The following is a 21593-nucleotide window of genomic DNA, read 5'->3' on the forward strand; positions in this document are numbered from 1 at the left end:
GGCAAACCATTCAAACCACAGTAATCAAGTCTTTGCTCCATCCACTGATGCTGAAGAGGTCAAAGTTGATTAGTTCTATAAAGAGCTACAATATCTTCTAGAAATAACACTAAAAAAAAGAAGTCACATTCATCATAGAGAATTGGAATGCTAAAGTAGGAAATAAAAGATAATTGGAATAACAGGCAAGTTTGGCCTCGGGGTACAAAATGAAGCAGGCAGAGGCTAATAGAGTTTTGTCAAGATATCTCACTGGTCATAACAAACCCTCTTTTTCAACAACCCACAAGGCAACTCTACACATGGACATTACCAGATGGTCAATATAGAAATCATATTGATTATAAACTTTGAAGCCAAAGATAGAGGAAACTGTATATAGTTAATTAAAACAAGAACAGGAGTTGACTGTGGCTCAGATCATGAGCTTCTTATTACAAAATTCAGATTTAAATTGAAGAAAGTAGGGGAAACCATAGGTGTGATCTAAATAACATCATTTATGAATATGATGGGGAGGTGATAAATAGATTTAAGGGATAAGATCTGGTAGATAGGGTGCCTGATGAACTATGGATGGAGGTTTGCAATACTGTACACGAGGCAGCAACAAAAAGCATTCCAAAGTAAAAGAAGAGAAGAAAGCAAAATGGCTGTGTGATGAGGCTTTACAAATAGCTGAGGAAAGGAGGAAAGTGAAAGCCAGAGAAAGGGAAAGCTATACCCAACTGCAGAATTTCAGAGGATAACAAGGAGAGATAAAAAGGTTTTCTTAAGTGAGCAATGCAAAGAAATAGAATAAAACAATAGAATTGGGGAAAATTCTCTTCAAGAAAATTAGAGATACCAAGGAAAAGTTTCATGCAAAAAATAAGCATGACAAAAGATAAAAATGGTAGAGATTTAACAGAAGCAGAAAATATTAAGGTGTCAAGAATATACAAAAGAACTATAGATCTTAGCATGACTAATAACTGTGATGGTGTGTTTATTGGTCTAGAACCAGACATCCTGGAGAATAAAGTCAAGTGAGAAGCACTGTTAATAATAAGCTAGCAGGGGCAGCTGGGTAGTGAAGTGGATAGAGCACTAGCCCTGGACTCAGGAGGACCTGATTTCAAATTTGGCCTCAAACCCATGATACTTACTATCTGTGTGACCCTATACAAGTCACTTAACTCTGATTGTCTCACCAAAAACAAAAAAACAAAAAAACCCAATAAGCTAGTGGAGGTGATAGAATTCCAGCTGAGTTATTTAAAACCCTAAAAGATTATGCTGGTAAAGTGCTGCACTTAACGTGCCAGCAAATTTGAAAAACTTAACAGTGATCACTGGATTGGAAAAGAGCAGTTTACATCCCAATCCTAAAGAAGGGCAATGACAAGGAATGTTCAAATTATTAAACAATTGCACTCATTTCACATACCAGCAAAGTTATGTTTAAGGTTCTGCAATTTTGGTTTCAGCCATATGTGAACTGAGAATTAGCAGAAGAGCAGGCTCATTTATATAGGCAGAGGAACTAGAGACCAAATTGTGAACATTCACTGGATTATGGAGAAAGGCAGGGAGTTCCAGAAAAACCTCTACTTCTGCTTCATTGACTACACTAAAGCTGTTGACTGTATGGATCATAAAATGTGGCAAGTTTGCAAAGATATGGGAGTACCAGATCATTTTACTTGTCTCCTGAGGAATCTGTATATGGGCCAAGAAGCCCATAGTTAGAACCAAACATGAAACAACTGACTGGTTTAAGACTGAAAAAGGAGTATGACAAAGCTGTATGTTGTCAACTTGTTTATTTAATTTATATGCAGAGTACATCGTGTGAAATGCCAGGCTAGCTGAATCAAAAGCTGGAATAAAGGCTGTTGGGGAAAATATCAATAGTATCAGATATGCAGACGATACGATACATTAACATTAAAAAAAAACTAAGATGTTGACAACTGGTCCAAACACTTCCTGACAAATAGAGAGAGAAGGAATGGACGCAGTGCCAGATTTTATATTCTTGGGCTCAAAGATCACTTCAGGTGGCTTCTGCAACCATGAAATTAAGACACTTGCTCCTTGGAAAGAAAGCAATAGCAAATCTGCACAGCATAGCAGAGACGTCACCTTGCTGATGCATAGTCAAAGCTATGATTTTTCCAGTAGCAATGTATGGCTGAGAGAGTTGGACCATGAGGAAAGCTGAGTGCCATGGAATTGATACTTGCAAATTACAGTGCTGGAGAAGACTTTTGAGAGTCCCTTGGACAGCAAGGAGGTCAAATCAGTCACTATTTATTCAAGTCACTAAATTAATTCAAGCTATTCACTGGAAGGTCAGATACTGAAGTAGAAGATTAAATATGTTGTCCACATAATAAGAAGATGGTACTCATTGGAAAAGACCCTGATGTAGGGAAAGATTGAAGGCAAAAGGAGAAGGGGAGAGTAGAGAATGAGATGGATAAATAGTATCATGAAAACAATGAACATGAAGTTGGACAGACTTTGGGAGACAGTGTAGTATAGAAGGGCCTAGCACACTATGCTCCATGGAGTTGTGAAGAGTTGGACAAGACTGAACAACAGCAACAATAGGTGAGAGGTAATGACAGTCTAATCTGGTGGTGGGGAACCTGCAGCCTTGAGGCCACATGTGGCCTTCTAGATCCTTAAGTGTGGCCTCTTACTGTTCTGTAAAATTTAGATTCAGTCAAAAGGCCACACTTAAGGATCTGTAAGACTACGTGTGGCCTCAAGGCCACAAGTTCCCTACTCCTGGTCTAATCTAATGTGGTAGCAATGTGAGTGGAAAGGAGGAAACCTATAAAAGAAATATTTAGGAAGTGGAATTGGAAAGATTTAGCAACTAATTGCATGGAAAAGGTGAAACAAATAGAAGACTCAAATATGATTCCAAGGTTAAGAACCTGGGTGACTGGGAGAATGGTGATGCCATCAAAAGAAATGAAGGAGTGGAGAGGAGGGATAGGTTTTGGGAGAACATTGAAATACATTTTGGATATTTTGAATTTGAGTACTAGTAGGTCATCCAGTTGGAAATGTTAAGCAGATAATTGAAAATGTGGAACTGAAGCATAGGAAAAAACCAGAAATGGAGTATAAATTGGCACTTATTTGCATAGTAGCGATAACTAAAGCCATGGGAATAATTAAGATGACCAAGAGAGAAAAGAAGGCTGAAGACAAAGCCTTGAGAGACACAAATATATAGGAAACGGGGTACAAGCATGATTCAGCACAGACTAAAGAGTGGTAAGGAAAGTAAAAGTAGAAGGTAGTGTCATGGAAGCCAAGAAATGAGAGTATCCAGAAAGGAAGGGGGACAGTGAACAGCTATTTCAAATATTGCAGAAATATCAAGGAAGATGAGGACTGAGAAAAGGCTGCTGAAATTTAGCAATAACAAAGTCATTTGTGACCTTGGAGAGAGCAATATCTGTTGAGTGGTAGGGAGCAGAAGAAGATTTAAAGGGACTAATAGGAGGTAAGAAAGTGGGGTTAATGAGTGTAGAAAGTTTTCTAGGACTTTGGCTATGATAAAGATGATTGCTTGAGACAAGTGAGATAGGGTCAAGTGAAGGCTGCTTAACGAAAGGGGATACCTGGGTATATTTGAAGACAACAAGGAAAGAGCTAGCGGATGAGGAGAGGCTGAAAATTAGGAAGACTGATGGAATAACCAAAAGGATAAGTTTCTGGAGAAGATGTAGGGCAATGGAATCATAAGCATAAGTAGAGGGGTTGTCATTGGAAAGAAGAAAGAATACCTTGTCCTACAAGACTGTAGCAATAAAGAGGAGGGGAAGGGATGATATTGAAGTGATTCAAAGTATATATTTGGATAAGAGAGTGAGCTCCTGATGAGATGGATGGATGATATCAATTTTTTCAGTGAAGTATAAAATCAACGTCCTCTGCTGAGAGGGAAAAGGGATGTAGTGGGGTAGGTGTCTTGAGGAGAAAAGAGAAAGTGTGGAATAACCACTGGTGGTATAATACAGGGCAGAAAGACTTCTATGCAGTAATGAGCACCCAGTTGAGATGGGATAACATAAATTTGTAGGGGGACCAATCTGAAGATTTAGAGGGGGTATCAAAATGTGAAGGAGAGGAGATAAAGATGATCATAATCTTCTCAGACAAATAGAAGGCCAAAAAATCTGCTGAGTGAGAGATGATGAGGTGGAGTAGGGATTAGAGTTAGGGGTATGAAGAGAGAAAAGAAGGTTTAGAATAGCTGCTGTAGGAGACAAAGATACTAGGAAGTCAAACCAAGATGAAAAACAGGACTGCCATTGAACAGTGAGGACCCAATTGAGATCAAGTAGCACTCATTTGTAGTAAATGCAGTCAGCAAAGTTTTGTGACTTTTGTTTCAGCACTAGTTGGCAACACAGCAACACAGAAGGCAGATGTCAAGGGTAGGGAAGTGTCTAGTGAAGGAACATTGGAAGGACAAGTGCTGGGGGATTAAGGGATGAAGGAGAGTGTATTAATATAATGTCCAACTATAGGGCCAATCTTGTGAAGGGAGGGTGGGAAATAAAGCCAGAACAGGGGTGATAGATTGGGTAAACAGATAGAACAGATGAAGTTGGAGAACAGGAAATCACATTCAGGAGGAGTGAGTTCACCACAACCACCACCTTTCTAGTCCCTCAGGTTGCAGAGTAATCCTTGACTCATCACTTTGCCTCACCTCATATCCAATCAGGTCCCAAGTTGTCTTGATTCTTTTTTTTTTATTTAAAAGTTTATTTTTAACATTCATTAAAAAAAATTTTTTTTGAGTTCCAGATATTCTCCCTTCCTTCCACTCCTCCCCACTCATGGAGAAGGCAAGCTATATGATATCAATTACACATGGAAAGTCATGCAAAACACATTTTCATATTAGCCATGTTATAAACAACAACAAGAACAAATATAAAAATGGGGAAAATGTGTGTTTTAATCTATAATCAGAGTTCATCAGTTCTCTCTCTGGAGGTGAATAGCATTTTTTATCCTGGGTCCTTTGGAATTGTCTTGGATCATTGTCTTGATCAGAATAGCTGTCTTTCATAATTGACCATTGCTACAATATTGCTATTACTATGCCAGTGTTCTCCTGGGTCTGCTCACTCTCCTTTGCATCAGTTCATATAAGTCTTCCCAGGTTTTTTTTTTAAAGCATCCTGCTTGTCGCTTCTTACAATAGTATTCTATTACAATAATATTACATTAATAATAGTACTATAGTAGTATTCTGTCATAATCATACAGCACAACTTGTTCAGCCATTCCCTAATTGGAAAGAATCTGAGTTTTGAATGACTCAATTGCATATGAAGATGCTAGTGTGACAATGATTCGACCAAAGAACTTTAATATTTTTGTCATCAGCCATTTATCTGCAAAAGACTCAAAGGGAAATATAACTGGGCTGAGCACTACAAGTAAAAGTAAAGTCCCTCACTTAGGGAAGCCACCTCTGACTCTGGAAAGATTTTAAAATAATATAGGATGGATGAACTCCCATTTCTTGCCTGGAGTGTTCTACCAGTCTTAGGCTAAGAGTCATTGTTCTTTCTGAAAAGAGCACTATGCTCTGCAAGGAGCCAATCTAGTTGAGAAGCAGAGCAACTCATCAATCATTAATGCCCTCCAGAAAAAGAAAGGGCATCAAGGACCTGTAGTTTAGGAATTGTGCAATACCTTGGCCATATATGTTCCCAGAAGTGTGGCTCTAGTATTGTACTTTAAAATCATGCCCACTCTTCCTCCAAGAATTCTGTGTGTATTTGTGGGTGAATGCACCCCTACATTTTTGGGGAAATAGTTTGTAACCACTGTTCTTGATATACCATAAGAATGAATGGCTTTGCAAAGAACTGATTTTTAAAGGCAAGAACATTGATGGGGGCTTATGAGGAAGATCTCTCAATAGAGTTTCCTCTAGAACTCTGAAAGTAGTAGTATTAACTGTTTATGCCTGTGTGGGCTGGAGAAGTGAGTTCACAGGAGGGTGCCATGCATGGAAAAATATAAATTCAGTTTAATATTTAAAGCCCATCATAACTTGGATCCAACCCATCTTCAGAGAGTCATTTCACATTAGCCAAACTATACTACTCTGTATTCTATCTCTTAATTCTATACTTTTGTATTCTACACCTCCTTTCCTCCCCTTCCCCCCTCCCCCCCATTCCTGGAGGGTAAACTCACTTATGCTTTTTGAAATCTTTACTTTCCTTCAAACCTCACTTCCTTTTTCTGATCTTCCTCCTCGAAACATCTTGCATTTCTGTTTACATATTGTATACCCTAGTGAAATGCAAGCTCCTGGAGGGCAGGGGCTGTTTTTCATTTTGGTCTTTGTGTCCCCAGCAACCCAAACAGGAGCCCTGAGGAAAATCCGACTTGAAATGCAGATCAACTACTCTGTAAGTTATAGTTGCCTGGGTCCTGGAGACATTAAACAACTTGTACAAGATAAGGCAGCCAGTATGTGTCATAGGCAGGACTTGTTAACTGGATTTTTACTGAGCCAGTCTCTAACCTGAGAGCGCTCAGAGCTGCACAAAGCAGGCCTACACACAGGAGTACAGGTAATCAAATAGTTTAATCAGTTTCAGTTTCATTTTGAGGAATGTTTTCTTAGCTGAAGTCAAATCACAACTGGGGAAGAAGGGGGGGGAAGGTGGATTACAAACAATCATTTGGCGGTTTCCCATGAGAAACCTACAAGTCCCACGATACAATTTTGGACCCAAGTCGTTGGGTGTTGTGATCACCGCCCCTAAAGTACAGAACAGAGTTCTGTGATGGGAACAGGTTCTATAATCTTTGATTCGCTTCGCCTAAGGTCCAGTGATTGTAAGCCTTGTCAGAATTTTGATTAATCAGTTCAAGTTGCATTGTGAGTTCTGACTCCCAAGCCAGAGAAAACCAAATTATTGGTATATTCATTACATATATCATATTTTTATTAATATGAAAATTACAAATTCCCTTCTCAGACTTACACTCAAATATTGCTGACTCTTAGGCCAGCTCACTATTCGCTATAGATATGGAATCTCTGAGTTTTGATTCTTGAAGGTAGAGCAGTCATGTTGAAACATGTAGTTAGAGAAAGGATATTTAAGTATGAAGCCTAAGATACAAGAAGCTTATCGGATGGCTGAGGTAGAGAAGAGATGGAGAACTTGGGAGCTGAGGATGAGGAACTGGCCTGCATATGAAGGGCCATCACTGTGAAGACTAAAGTCATAAAGGACAATTGCAGGGTTAGCATGGGAGAGGAAAGACTGTAAGTCAGGTGCTGAAGTTACTGAGGAAGGTAGATGAGAGTCTTGAAGTTTAATAAATGGTGGCTTTAGGGTACATTTCAAAGGATAATTGGTTAACTGATAGAGGGTCAAGTAGTAGCAGGGAAGAAAGAATTTTGTTGGCTCATCCTCCTGGACTTATGTGTATATATGTATATATCTTATGTGTATATATATGTAATACCATATATACATCATATATGTGTGTATATATATATACATATATATATATACACGTGTATATGTGTGTGTGTGTGTTGTGTGTATGCAAGTGAGGAAGCACCCAGCCCTATACCAATAAGAGGAAAGGAGAAAAGCAGTGACTAGTAGTTAGAGGAGGGTGGTAAGCTATTTTCTGGGAAAAAACCTATTTTCTGTTTGCATCTGGAGATGGTAGAGGAGAGCTTGAGCAAGCGGGGTAATATGTTTGCAACAGAGACAGAGCTCCAGAATGCAGTTTGAAGAGGAGACTAGCTAGGATCAATAAGGCTGAATTACAGGAGAGAGGTAGTGGAAGAGAGGGAACTTCTTCAGGCCTGGTTTAGCGACTAAAGATTATTTGATTGGCAGTTAAACTATAGGAATTAGCTAGCCTTAGGGCAAACTTGTAAATTAATTGGGACAGTATCTTTTGCTCTCCAGGGTTTCCGAATGCTGAATATTTGAGTATAAAGCACTAACCAGATAAATTCTGGTCGAATGCTTTGAATAAAGTTTGACTCAATAGGCTTTAAATAGGATCCCGCTCCCCCCATTAGAGAATTCTTTGTCTAATTGTGGCCTTGCACTTATTAAGCACCTATCACGTGCCAAGCACAGTGCTGAACAAAAACTCGAAACTCCCTGACATCAAAGACCGTAGGGGGGTGGGGAAAGGGATACCCAGATTGCACTTAAACTACCTGTTTCCCAAACTATTTCCCACCTCTGTGCTCTCTATAGGATCCCTATATTATTTGTGTCCTAAACAAATTAGTATCCTATTGCACTCGGGGAAGAGAAGAGGCGGGGCTGCACTTGGAGTACCCGACAGTCCTGAGTGGCCGGGGAAGAGAGTGCGAAGACGCTCGCTCACTCTATCTCCCTTATACTGTATGGAGCTAACGGTAGGGCGGGCCGGAGCCCAGCGGTCCGAAGTGGGGCGGAGCCTAGGCAGAAAACGAAACTGAGCATTAGTTTCACCAACTCGTCGCTAGAGCCGGCTGCTGCGCGCCTGGAGCGGGGCTGTCGGTGAGTTCGGGGACACCTCTGCATGACCCGGGGTCTGGGGGGAGGTTCTGGGCTCTAGGGGTTCGTTGTCCAAATGAGATAGAGCTTGTGGGACAGTGGTCGGAGGTTCTGCAGAGCTCGCGTATGTGCGTGTGAGAATGTGTGTATATGTGTGGGGTGGGGGTGAGTCTGACAACTGCAGCCAGGTGCAGATTCCCTTTGGACCAGATGGCCCTGAGGCCCTTGCGGCCCTGAAAAAGGAAGCCCTTGGTGGCTTTGGGCTCCCTGAGCAGAGCGCGGGCAAAAGTGCTGGCACTCTGGGAGATGACGCAATGACAGGAGGGCGAGATGATCGCGGTCCCGACACTTGGTGACTGATGATGGCTTTGGATAAGTCACTTTGCTGCTCTGGGTCTTAGTTTTCCCATCTTTAAAATGGGATTTGGACTAGCCAATGTAGAGTCCCCTTTTGCTCTAATCTCTGATCTTCTAATCAGTGACTCACAGATGCTCAGCCATTTCTGGAAGGAATGAGCATTGAGAAAGGAAATGAAATTTAGGGATAAAGTGAAGAGAAGAAGAGCTATAGAGCTCTTAAAGGTCCACTGATGGTGAAGGGTTGTGAAGAGGGAACAGAGATAATTATAATATAGGACAATCCAAAAACATCACTTTTGTGTGTTTAATGGAGACAGATGAATGAACATTTGAAGGGGCTCAAACCAGGGTTGTCAGAAAGAAGAGAAATAGAGAAGCTAGAGCAATTCATAAACTGGATTATCAATTGCCTATAATCAGGAATTTAAGGTAGTAAGAGTGGAGAGACTGAAAATTAGGAGCCCAATTGCTCATACTTTGTTCACTGCTGGCAAGAATCTACCTAATAAATCCTTGTCAGATGCTTTGAATGAAATGTGAATAAACAGATTTTCAGTGGACTTCTCTCCAGTTTTTTTTTGTTTGTTTTAGAGAGCTTGGGACCACCCTTTATCCATCTTCAGGTTTTTGATTCAATTTAACTTTAAGCATTTATTAAGTACCTACTATGTGCCCAGTACTGCATATATACAAAGACAAAAAAGGAAACTTCAGATTGAAGATTTTAAAAAGTTTATCCTTCTCATTGTCACAAACTATATTATCTTAGACAAAATTTAATATCTCTCAGAATCTCCTATTTCCCATTTTAAACTGGTTAGATTATTTTTCCTATAAAATATTTGGCCTGGTTGGATTTTACTTATAACATATTTGACCCCAGCTTCTTTACTGTGAAGTTCCTTGTACTACTGAAATCACAGTTCCTAAGAAATGTATAAAGAAAAATATCTGATTTCTTCATTCATTAATACCAGTTTTAGGCAAATGACAAATAATTAATCACTTGGTGATTGATTCCTGTGTAGCAGACATTGGGCTAGGCACTTGGTATACAAAAAAAGGCAAAAATAGTCCTTGCCCACAGGGAGCTTACATTCTGGCAGTAAACCATCAAGTAAATAAATAAGTACATTCAAGATATATCCAAAAAAGATGGAAGTTAACTTTCCAGGGGAAGATTTTAGCATTCCAGAGTAGATTAATATTGAATGTGTTTCCTGGAAAGTTCAGGAAGATTCGCTGATTGAGTTGTATATATACAGAAGATAGTTGTAGGATTTCTGAACTTGTAAGTACTTTTGCAAGCATTTGATTTTCATCCCTGCAAATGTTACTATATTAATTTGTTTAGAAGTATCAGAGAGGCAGCTAGTTGGTGCAGTGGATAAAGTCCTGGGCCTAGAATCAGGAATACCTGAGTTCAAATCTGACCTTAGATACTTACTAGCTATTTGACCCTGAGCAAATCACTTAACCTCTGTCTACCTCAGTTTCCTCATCTGTAAAATGGAGTTAATAATAGTGCCCACCTCCCAGGCTTGTTGTGAAGGTAAAATGAGAGAATATTTGTGAAGTGCCTTGCAAACCTTAAAATGCCATGTAGGATGAAAGCTATTGCTCCAAGATTTCTTATTCAGATGGAGTTGAATTAAAAAAAACAGACGACACTTCCCCAAAACAAAACAACCTAATTGCCCAGTTAAGTATGCCCTCCTGGCCCTTCTTTTTCTCTCTCAGCCTCTTAATCCCACAAAGATAGATGTTTTCATTTCAGTCACCTTTCAGCAGGATCCACTTTACTGAAAAAGGATGGCTCTTCTGTACTGGAAGGAGAACTTCTGTGCACCTTTCTACCTTTCATATCACCTGAGTGTTCTACACATCAGTAAATATTATTTATGGACATTGTGGTAAATATAATTTCCAATAATAAGATGTAGTGAAAAGATGATTAAACTTGGAGCCTGAAGACTTGAATTCCAGTCCCTACCCTGTTATTTATTAGCTGTGGAATTTGGGGCAAGGTACTTTGACTCTATGAGTATGTTTCCTTATCTATTAAATGGAAACTTGGATTGATCATAGGATCATAGATCCAGAACTGGAAGGGCCACCAAGTCCTCTGATTTTTACAGATGAAGAAACTGAGATAGAGAATTTAAGTGATTGCCCAAAGTCAATCAATCAATTAGTATTTGTTAGTCATTAAACACTATGTCAGGAGAATCAAATGAGATATTTTGTCAGGTGCTCTGTAGCTATAAAGTTTGATGTAAACATGAGATATTATTATTGACCTGTAAGGTCCAAGGTCTGGGTGAATGAATGCTAAATTAACCAACACCTTTTAAAATTTCTTCTTCACAACAACTCTAGGAAGTAGGTGGGGCATAAGTGACATCACTCTCAAGAACCAAGGAACCAGTTGAAGCTGAGAGAGGTAAGAAGTCCTGCTTGAGATTGAAGAGCTTCTGACTATGCTATGCCAAGTGTAGCAGCTGCTGTAATGAAAGAATCCTAGTATTCCAGCCCCTCTTAAGGGAAGCTCTTCAGAAAAAGGTGTGATCTCTTGTTTTTACAAGACATTAGTAGATTGCTTTGTCTTCTAAAATCCAAAATGACTTATATGAATTGGAACTGCTCTAGTTTTATATTGTTTTCTGAGAGGATTACTATAATTTATAACAATGTATAATAAATAATAATAATAATATAAAGTCAGAGAGGTATAGTAATCAGGGAGCTAATCTCAGAGTTAGGAAAGCCTGAGTTTAAGACTTGGCTTTGTGATCTTTGTGTTGTGAGTGAAACTTAACAAAAAGATAAACCAAGGCATGTTTCTCCAAGTAAGATAACAGTTTATTAATAGGGTACTGTACCCAGAGGTCAATGACAACCTCAGTTTCCAGCCAAAGATCAAGAATTAGAGATGCAACTCCTTTTTTATAAGCATAGAACAAACAACAGCACAGAGTAGGTAAGAAGATCATGCTATTGGTTGTAACATTGGCAGCATCATGGTGTGATGCATGGTGATTGGCTACGTTAACAAAATTGAACATATACAGCATGTGGGATCATTCTTAGTGGGTTGTACAGTAGCATCTTGTGGTCATTGATAAGGAACCAGAGATGTAAACTCGCTGGCACCTGGGAATTAGATAAGACCACCTTAGCAAGGATGAGGCTAAAGATGGCAAAGGCTAAAGATCCCCTCCCCTCACCCCAAGATGGCAGGCAATTTGATATAGGCTCTACGTATACATTCATACTGAACCTATTTTCACATTAGTAATGTTGTAAAGAAAAATTAGAACCAATGGAAGAAATCATGAGAAAGAAGAAACAAACAAAAAAGAAAAGAAGAGAGAGAGAGAGAGCAAATAATATGCTTTGATCTGCATTCAGACTCCATGTGGACAGTATTTTCTGGATGTGGACAGTATTTTCCATCATGAGTTCTCTGGAGATGTCTTAGATCCTTGTATTTCTGAGAAGAGTTAAGTTTATTAATATTAGTCATCGCACAATGTGGCTGTTATTGTGTACAACATTCTCCTGGTTCTGCTCACTTCACTAAGCGTCAGTCCATACAAGTTTTTCTAGGTTTTTCTGAAGTCTGCCTGCTCATCATTTCTTGTAGCACAATAGTATTCCACTGCATTCATATAACACAAATTGTTTGGCCCATCCATTCAATTTCTAATTTTTTGCCACCACAAAAAGAGCTGCTATAAATATTTTCATACATATGGGTCCTTTTCCCATTTGAATGATCTCTTTGGGATACAGCCCTAGAAGTGGTATTGCTAGGTCAAAGGGTACGCAAATTTTTATAGCCCTTTGGGCATAGCATGAACTTAATTTAAAAAAATTGGTCAGCTATGTTTCAAAGTAATTGGTTTCCATAGTAATCCTATGCAATATTTTATGCATTTAAAAATATTATTGTTAGAAGAGGTCCATAGGCTTCACCCAGACTGCCAGAGGGCTCCTTGACACAGAAAAGGGTTGAGAACCCCTGCCCTAAGATTGTAAATTGAACAATAGCCAATGGTTTGCATTGATAGAGGGAGTTTCTTCACTGGGATGTACTCTACACAGATTAAATCACAGTTCCAAACTTAAAAAAAAAAAGAAAGAAAACCAATCTATATTGACCCACCCCTGTAACTAGAAGCACAGAAGTGATCTTGGAATAAGGAGAACTGGGTCTGAATCCTGGCTTTGACATTGACTCTATGACCAACAGCAAGGCAAACCTCTCTGGGGAGCAGTTCCTCATCTATGAAGCTAGGGAGGGAGGATGAAACTAAATGATCTCTAAGGTTCATTTCAATTCAAAGTAACAGAGTTTTACATGCATTTTGCCCTAGATTTCCTACATTCAACAGACTTTTCATTGTGAAATTCATCATTACAGAAGCTGAATTAAGAGATAAAAAGAAGTATATACTCCTATGGGTTATCTTAATGAGTTTCAAAAATTTGAGAGACTTAAGGAAATAAATCTTTTCCAACTTGTGGATTAAAAGTTGAACTTTCATAAATCCATGGTAGAAGTTTGAAGCAGTGTAGTAAAAGTATCTAAAGTGACAGACTTGGAATCAACAACACCTGGGTTCAAATCTATCCTCTGACACTTGCTAGTTATGTGACCCTAGGCAAGTCATTTAACCTCTTTGACACTGCATCTTCCTCTGTAGAATGAGGGAGCTGGACTAAATTTGAGATTTGAGATCTCTTCCAGCTCTGCAGCTATTATCTTATGAAGTTTTCTGTAGAACTGGGAGAATTTATCTTTGAAGAATGATGGAGTTTTCCCATTGTTTCCCCTCCTGGCTTCAGAAGCAGATTGAGAAAATCAGTCTGAATGTTTATTCTCCGTGGATACTATTTCTTTCAGATTTCATTTCTATTTTAAGCACACCAAGAAGGATGGCTAACGGTCTTCAACCACGCATGTACTCTGCAGAACTCTATCATTATTGTCTGAAGAACAATTTGCAAGTTATGTATAAAGAAAAGTCAGTGACCGGACCGCCTCATAACTCTGAGTAAGTTACTTAAAAAAAATCATCTCAATATGAAATTGAAAAGATTATTATTTTTTAATAAAACTTCTGAAATATTTGTATTTACATTTTTAAAAGGATAATGTTTTCAGATCATAGGCTCTGTCCTAGTCCTCCTTTTTCTCTCTATTCCCTAAGTTTTGGTGATCTCATCACCTCCAGTAGATATTAATTGTATGTAGAATACTCCCACAGCTACATATCCAGCTCTTATCTCTCTCCATTCCACTCTAGAATTTCCAGCTACCTGTTGGATGTCCATCTGGATTTTCTAGAGTCAGCCAATAAGCAAGCATTCATTTAGCACTATGTGCTAGGCTTTTCACACTCAACATTTCGAAAACTGGTCTTATTATATTTTCTTCAAAACATACCCCTCTTTTCAGTCTTCCTATTTCTGACACATGCATCACCATCTTTCCATTCACCTGTATCATCACCTTGGAATCATCCTCAACTCTTCTTTCTTCTTCTTCCTTCCTTCAAGATATCTAATCATTTCCCAAGCTATGTCAATTCTCTATCCACATCTCTCATATCCTCCCCTTTCTCTCTTTTCAAGGGCCACCATCCTTATTCAGGCCCTTATGCCACTACACCTGAGCTACTACAATAGCCATATAATTGGTCTCCCTGTCTACAGTCTCTTTCCTCTCCATTTCTGCTTTATATAGCTATCAAATTGGTATCCCTAAGGAGCTGATCATGTCACTGAACTGTTTAAGAAGCTTCAGTTCTTCCCTATGGTTAGTAGATAATGAGAATGAGAGGTAGAATGGGGTAGTGAATAAATAGCTGTCCTTGGAGTCAAGAGGACCTGGGTTCAAATTCTGCCTCTCATATATACTGGCTGCATAATCCTGGGCAAGTAACTTAATATCTCAATGATCTAGACATATTTCTAAGGAAATAAGTTGTAGGGAGTTCCATACTCCAGTGAAATCAAAGGTCTGGATTAAAAAATAATAATAATAGAGAATAGGTGAGATTTTGGAGGACTAAAAAAAAGGAAAATATTACCTTAATTTTCAAAAAAGGGAAAAGAATGTAGTCTTTCCCACTATAAGCCAATGAGTTGGATTCTAATTCCTGGTAAAATTCTAGAAAGTATTAATGGAATTGTTTGTGAATATTTAGAAAAGAAAGCAGTGATTTCTAAGAACAAGCATGGCTTCATCAAGAACAAGTCATGTTAGACTAATGTTGTTTGTGTTTTTGACAGTTATTTATCTGGTAGGTCAGGGGAAAGTTGTAGACAGTAGGAACCCTACTTTGTAACAGCTATGTGTAGTTAAGCAAAACAAATCAACACATTGGATAAATCTGAACATTCATGTCTCATTCTGCACCTGTATTCTATCACCTCCTTACTGGAAGTATATATCATTACCAGTCTTTTGAAGTCATGCCTGATCACTGCTTTGATCAGAATTTTGAAGTCTTGCATAGTTGCTTTCCTTTGCATTATTGTGAGCATCATATAAATTGTTCTAGTTCTGCTCAGTTCACAGCACATCACTTCATATAGTCTTTCTGTGTTTTTGAAGTTGTCCTATTTGTCATCTCTTATGGTATATGCCATCATGCAGCAAAAGTTCTACCTCGTTATAGCCAGACTCAGGGTTAACTGGGTGGGAAACATTCTTATTCAAAAGGAAGTAACACATGAGGAAACTGAGTCAAAAGGATCCTACCTTAGGCCATGTCAATGTCATCCCTTTGCCCTTTCTCGGAGATAGCTATCCATCTGTAGAAATTCAGGATTGATCCTTTGTGGCATTTCCGTTGAATGGTGGACTGCTGACTTCAGACAATCATACCTGAAATCAAAACTCAGAATAATATAAGATTATAGTCCCATGAGATTTTACCTCATATAGCAAGTTTCACTAACTATGCTTAGGCTGGATATAGTTATTAACAAATTGTTTTCTTGTTGCAATAAAACTATTTAGCAAACAAAAATTTATCAGGCCTAAAAATCACACAAAAGACTTTATTTAACACTCATCCCTTCTATTATTTCCCTTTCTCAATTATAGCTTAAAACTTGTCTTGGTGTAAAAGGCAGTTATTAGAATTTAACAAAGTAAGTATATCATGCAAATTCATATAGATAATGAACATATGATAGTTTACTAAAGAAGAAGCTTTCAGAACACATCAGCCAATTATTACAAGTCTCCAGACTAGCAGATATCCACCTCCTAAGTTATACTAACTCCTAAAACAAAATAAAATATTTAAGACTAAGGTCTGTACAAACAATTCCAAGTATAACTTCATGGTTATCATAACCACAAATTATCACACAAAATATTTCTGCACTATAAACACTTTCAAAATTTTTTCCCCCATATTTTCCCCCTTATTCAAAGAGTATTTGTAATAGCAGAGGAGGATCTTGTTTCCTAAATAAATCAATACATAAATTCTTTCACAGGACTGATAAGGTTTTTCTGACCTTGCTCAAGAAAATTGGCAGGCTTACATATAAGATATTTTTGTAAGGTCTTTCTTCCACTCCTCTCCTCCTTTTTTCCCCAAAAAGTATGCAATTATTATTCCACTACTTTACAATATGCCCAATTAAATGCTTCATGGATTTTATCTAATAGCAATAGCCTCAAATGACTTAATCAATTTCATGGTATCCAAATCAAAAGGAGGTAAATTTTTCCAATGACATAATTTTTTACTATTCTTTTAACTGCATTTCTTATACAATGGTTTCCTAGAATTTACAACATAAGAAAATTTAGAAACATGATAATATTCACAATATCATGACTTGAAAACATGGGACAAAACTCAATACAAGTCAGATGTCAATTTAGTCAAATGTACTTCCAAATTGCCTTTATATAGAAGAACCTTACCACAAGTAGCATCATTATCTTTTTGGAAATGTTGTTAACTCTGATCCTCCTCATGCCTAATCTCCAAGAGATAAACTCTTATTCAAATGTAAGTTTAAAAACACATACTAAGGCCAAATTTGAATTTATTTATTTTTTAAAATCTATTCCTTGAGATTACCTACACTTCCTTAGATAGTTGAGAGAGTTAAAAGCTAACTGTGTATTAATTTAGACTATGATTTTTCTATGAGTATCCTTAAGCTACTTCAAGTCTATATGTAATGTCTCCTCAGCTTGGTTGTGAGTTCCCTGAGGTCAGAAACCATCATTTCTATTTCTTTTATATTCTCAACAGTTTAAAGTTTGTTGCTCTGCCCATAATGGACATTTGGTAAATGTTGGATGACAAGCTGAGTATTGCAGAGTATAGTCTGGGCCAAAAGCAAAACAAAATAAAAACAAAATAAACAAGCAAAAAAACCCCAGAGCTTACATTTCTGGATGAAAAACAGCCATGCCAGCATTTCTTGCTCTTTAATCTGTACAAGGGGGTCTTTTTTGTGTCATGGATCCCTCTGGCAATCTGGTGGAGTCTTTGAACCTCCTCAGGAAAAAAGAAAGTTTTTAAATCCATAAAATAAAATACAGAGGACTGCAAAGGAAATCAATTATATTGAAATACATTTATCAAAATATTTTTCAAAAATAAATTCATTGACCCTAGGTTAAGAACTCCTGATCTTTACCCTGAGCAAGGTTACCCAACTTACCTGGGGTAAGGAGGAGCCAGAAGTTGGGCAAAAGTCTTGGTAACTTCCACAGGATCGTGGAGAAAAGTATGTTTCATTTCCTTCATGGATATAGAGGGTATATTGTTGCACTCATTGGAGGGAATAGGCACATTGTGTTAAAATGTGCTGATTTCATTCTTTGGTGACTTGAAAAAGGCAGAGTAATAATAAAGTCATGTAGCTCTTTGTGATTTGGAGTATTTTCCTCATAGCAAGTGGACTATATAAACATTATTATCCTCATTTTAAAGAAACCAAGCCTCAGAAGTTTCAAATGATTTAAAAAAATTTTTTTAGCTCTGTAATAATTTAGTGAGTGAGGCAGGTGGTACAGTGAATAGAGATCAGGCCTGCAGTCAGGAAGATCTGAAATCAAATCTAGCTTCAGATGCTTTCTAGCTGTGTGACCTTGGGCAAGTCATTTCAACTCTTATTTGCCTCTGTTCCCTCAGTTGTAAAATGGGGATAATTAATAGCACTTACCTCATACGGTTGTTGTAAAGATCAAATGAAAAAAATATTTATAAAGCACTTAGCACAATGCTTGGAACATAGTTGGCACTTAGTAATTCCTTCCTTCCTTCCTTCTTTCCTTCCTCTCTTCCTTTCTTTTCCTCTTCCTTCCTTCTGAGAGAAATTATTATTAAACTATTACATTAATAACTAATTATTAAATTGCAATCCAGTCTTCCTCCTATTTTCTCTTAAGGCCTAACTTCTGTAAAAGTTCAGTCATCTCTGAAAGACATGGTTGGTTGATGAGATTACTCCTAGTCCTCAAAGAACTTGCTCCTCAATCTTGGGCCAGACCCCACCCAACCAGGAGACCTAATTTCTGTTTAGAGTATAAACTAAATCCAGGGTGAGCCCTTTCTCTGAGGGAAGGAACCTCTGTTCTTGTTTCCCTCAAATAGAGTTTAGAGTGACCCAACTTATGAAGGAGAAAACCAGCCAGAGAGATCCAGATGGAGATGGATTCCCCTTGCCCAGATTGCTGGAAGCTACTGAGTGTCACGATTAAGCCACATTCTTAGTAGAAGGAGTTGAAGATTTTTCTCCTTAGCAGGAGGAACTTGAAGACTTTTAACCCACCTCCATATTAAATGTCTACCAATCAAGGATTATTTTCACTTGTCAAAGGAATTCCCTTTAAGAAGGTATTTAAGGCATTTCAGGGTTTCCCTTGGGCATCTTTGGTTACCAAGAGAAACCATTGACTCTCAATTTATCGATTTCTGGCTAGCCTAATTAATAAATAAATAAATTAATAAAAAATAAATAAATTAATTAATAATTACTTAGAAACTGTTTCTTCAGGCTTATCATTAATTTCCTTTCCTTCCTTCTTTTCTTCCTTCCTTTTTTCCTATTTTCCTTCCTTCCTTCCATCCTCAGAGAACTGGGATTAAAGCTTAGGTCTCCAGACTCCAACTCTGGTGTTCTTTTTGTTGTTTTAATAGATTTTATTAATGCTTTTTGTCATAGTCATTATGGTTTAGTAGACAGAGTGCTGGACTTGGAGTTAGGAAGAACTCTTGACTTACTAGCTGTCTGATTTTGATCAAATTACTTAATCTCTCCAAAACTCAGTTTTCATCGGTAAAATGAGAGTTAGACTAATAATCTCTAAGATCCCTTCCAGCTTTAAATCTGTGATCCTATAATCTTATGTTTTTCCATTATCTCTCTAGACTGAACCCTCCTGCATGACAGAGAAAAACAATTAAGAAGTACCATGCAAAAGGCTTATACTTGATAATGTATATTGCATTCTGTCTTAGTAATACCACACCTCTCTGCTGTGAGGGAGGTGGTAGGTTTTATATCTTTTCCAATATTTCAATTAGTTTTTTCCAGCATTCGGTATTCAGTTAGCTTTTGGTGATAATTTATATTGCTGTAGTCATTATGGATGTTGTTGTCTTGGTTCTGCTTATATCTTTCTGCATTAGTTCATACAAATTTCCCCACATTTCTCTGACAAATCCAGTGTTCTTTTCACTATGTCACAGTACACCCCCAGTAGAGAATATAGGAAGTAGGAGGTGAATTGAAAATAATACAAAGATGATGTCCTTAAAAAGAAGTTTTAATTGTGTAAAATTGTGTGAATCTTTTTCTTACGCTCAGGTATACCACCAGTGTTGTAATTGGAGACAGAGAATTTCCAGAAGGTAAAGGCAGAGGAAAGAAAGAAGCAAAAAATGATGCTGCCAGGCTAGCTCTTGACATACTAGAAAACGAGGTGAGCCATTTCAACTTTTTTCTTTTTAAAAAATAAACATTGTTTTCTCTCAAATCTATTTTACAATTTGCCGGTGAGGAAAAATATCTCTGTAGAAGACACCTTCATACCTTCTTGTGGGTTTGTAAACCTTTGCCTCTAAAGCATTATCTAAAATGAGAATAAACTTGAAGACTTCCCAGTAAGATAAGGGGTAAAGCAAGGATATCCATTATCACCACTATTATTTAATATCTTACTAGAAATGCTAGTTATAGCAAAAAGACAAGAAAAAGAAACTAAAGGAATAAAAATAGGCAATGAGAAAACAAAACTATCACTCTTTTCAGGTGATATGATGGTATACTTAGAGAAATCTAGAGAATTAATTAAAAACCTAGTTGAAACAATCAACAACTTCAAAGTTGCAGGATATAAAATAAACCTCCATTAATCACCAGCATCACTATCTACTACCAACAATACCCAGCAGCAAGAGATAGAAAGAGAAATGCACCTTAAAATAATTGCAGACAATATAAAATATTTGGAAGTTTACCTGCCAAGAGAAATGTAGGGATTATATGAACGTAATTACAAAACATGTTTCATACAAATAAAGACAGATCTAAGCAATTGGAGAAATATTAATTGCTCATGGGTAGGCTAAGCCAAGATAATATAAAAATGACAATTCTACCTAAGTTAGTTTACTTATTTAATTCCATACCAATTGAACTACCAAAAATTATTTTATAGAGCTAGAAAAAATAGTAACCAAATTCATCTGGGAAAAACAAAAGGTCAAGAATATCAAGGGAATCAATGAAAAGAAAATTTAGGAAGGCAACCTAGCATTTCCAGATTTCAAACTATATTACAGAGTGGTAATCATCAAAACAATCTGATAGTGGCTAAGAAATACAGTGGTGGGTTAGTGGAATACATTAAGTATAGAATACACAATAATAAATGATCATAGTAATCTAGTGTTTGATAAGCCCAAAGATCTAAGCTTTTGGAGTAAGAACTCAAAATTTGACAAAATTTACTGGGAAAACTAGAGAGCAGTTTGGCAGAAACTGGTTAGACCATCATCTCACATTGTATAACCACATAAGATCAAAATGGATAAATGATTTAGACATAAAGAGTGTTATTATAGATAAATTTGGGGAATGTGGGAAAATGTACCTATTAGATCTATGGATAAAGAAAGATTTTATGTCCAAACAAAAGATAGGGAGGATTACAGGAAGTGAAATAGATCATTTTGGTTACATGAAATTAAAAATCTTTTGCACAAACAAAACCAATGTAGTTAAAATTAGAAGGAAAACAGGAAACTGGGGGGGAATTTTGTGGCAAGTTTCTCTGATAAAGGACTCATTTCTCAGATATATAGGGAACAGAGCCAAATTTATAAAAATAAGAGTCATTCCCCAGTTGATAAATAGTCAAAAGATAGTTTGAACAGGAAGTTTTCAGAAGAAGAAACCACTGGGGGCAGGTAGGCGGGGGAGTGGATAGAGCACCAGCCCTGGAGTCATGAGGAGGCAGCTCACACCTGATTCCATCAAGAACATTGATATTCCCTTGCAAATGAGGGATGCCTCCCCCTGAACTCCTTTACCCTGCTTTTTGTGCTGGCCTTCTGCTTCTGTTCTTTGTGCATAAATGAGGGAGAGACAGAGAGAGTAAAAAAATTTGGATTT

At 37.6% G+C, this 21593-nt stretch overlaps 1 protein-coding gene across 2 annotated transcripts in view; it reads left to right on the plus strand.

Moving 5' to 3' along the window:
* Positions 1-8459: 8459 nt before the first annotated feature.
* Positions 8460-21593, plus strand: part of EIF2AK2 (eukaryotic translation initiation factor 2 alpha kinase 2) — an 81800-nt gene continuing 68666 nt past the window's right edge. The window contains exons 1-4 of one of the 2 annotated variants that reach the window (XM_020992717.2): positions 8460-8567; positions 11304-11367; positions 13834-13984; positions 19785-19899. In XM_020992717.2, coding sequence (XP_020848376.1) covers positions 13866-13984; positions 19785-19899 — 234 coding nt within the window. In that variant the 5' untranslated portion in view covers positions 8460-8567; positions 11304-11367; positions 13834-13865. The remainder of the gene's footprint in view (positions 8568-11303; positions 11368-13833; positions 13985-19784; positions 19900-21593) is intronic. The other variant, XM_020992718.2, reaches the window with a different exon arrangement.

This window comes from Phascolarctos cinereus, unplaced genomic scaffold (assembly GCF_003287225.1).
Source record: "Phascolarctos cinereus isolate Bilbo 61053 unplaced genomic scaffold, phaCin_HiC Scaffold_2;HRSCAF=192, whole genome shotgun sequence".
Taxonomy (NCBI): Eukaryota; Metazoa; Chordata; class Mammalia; order Diprotodontia; family Phascolarctidae; genus Phascolarctos; species Phascolarctos cinereus.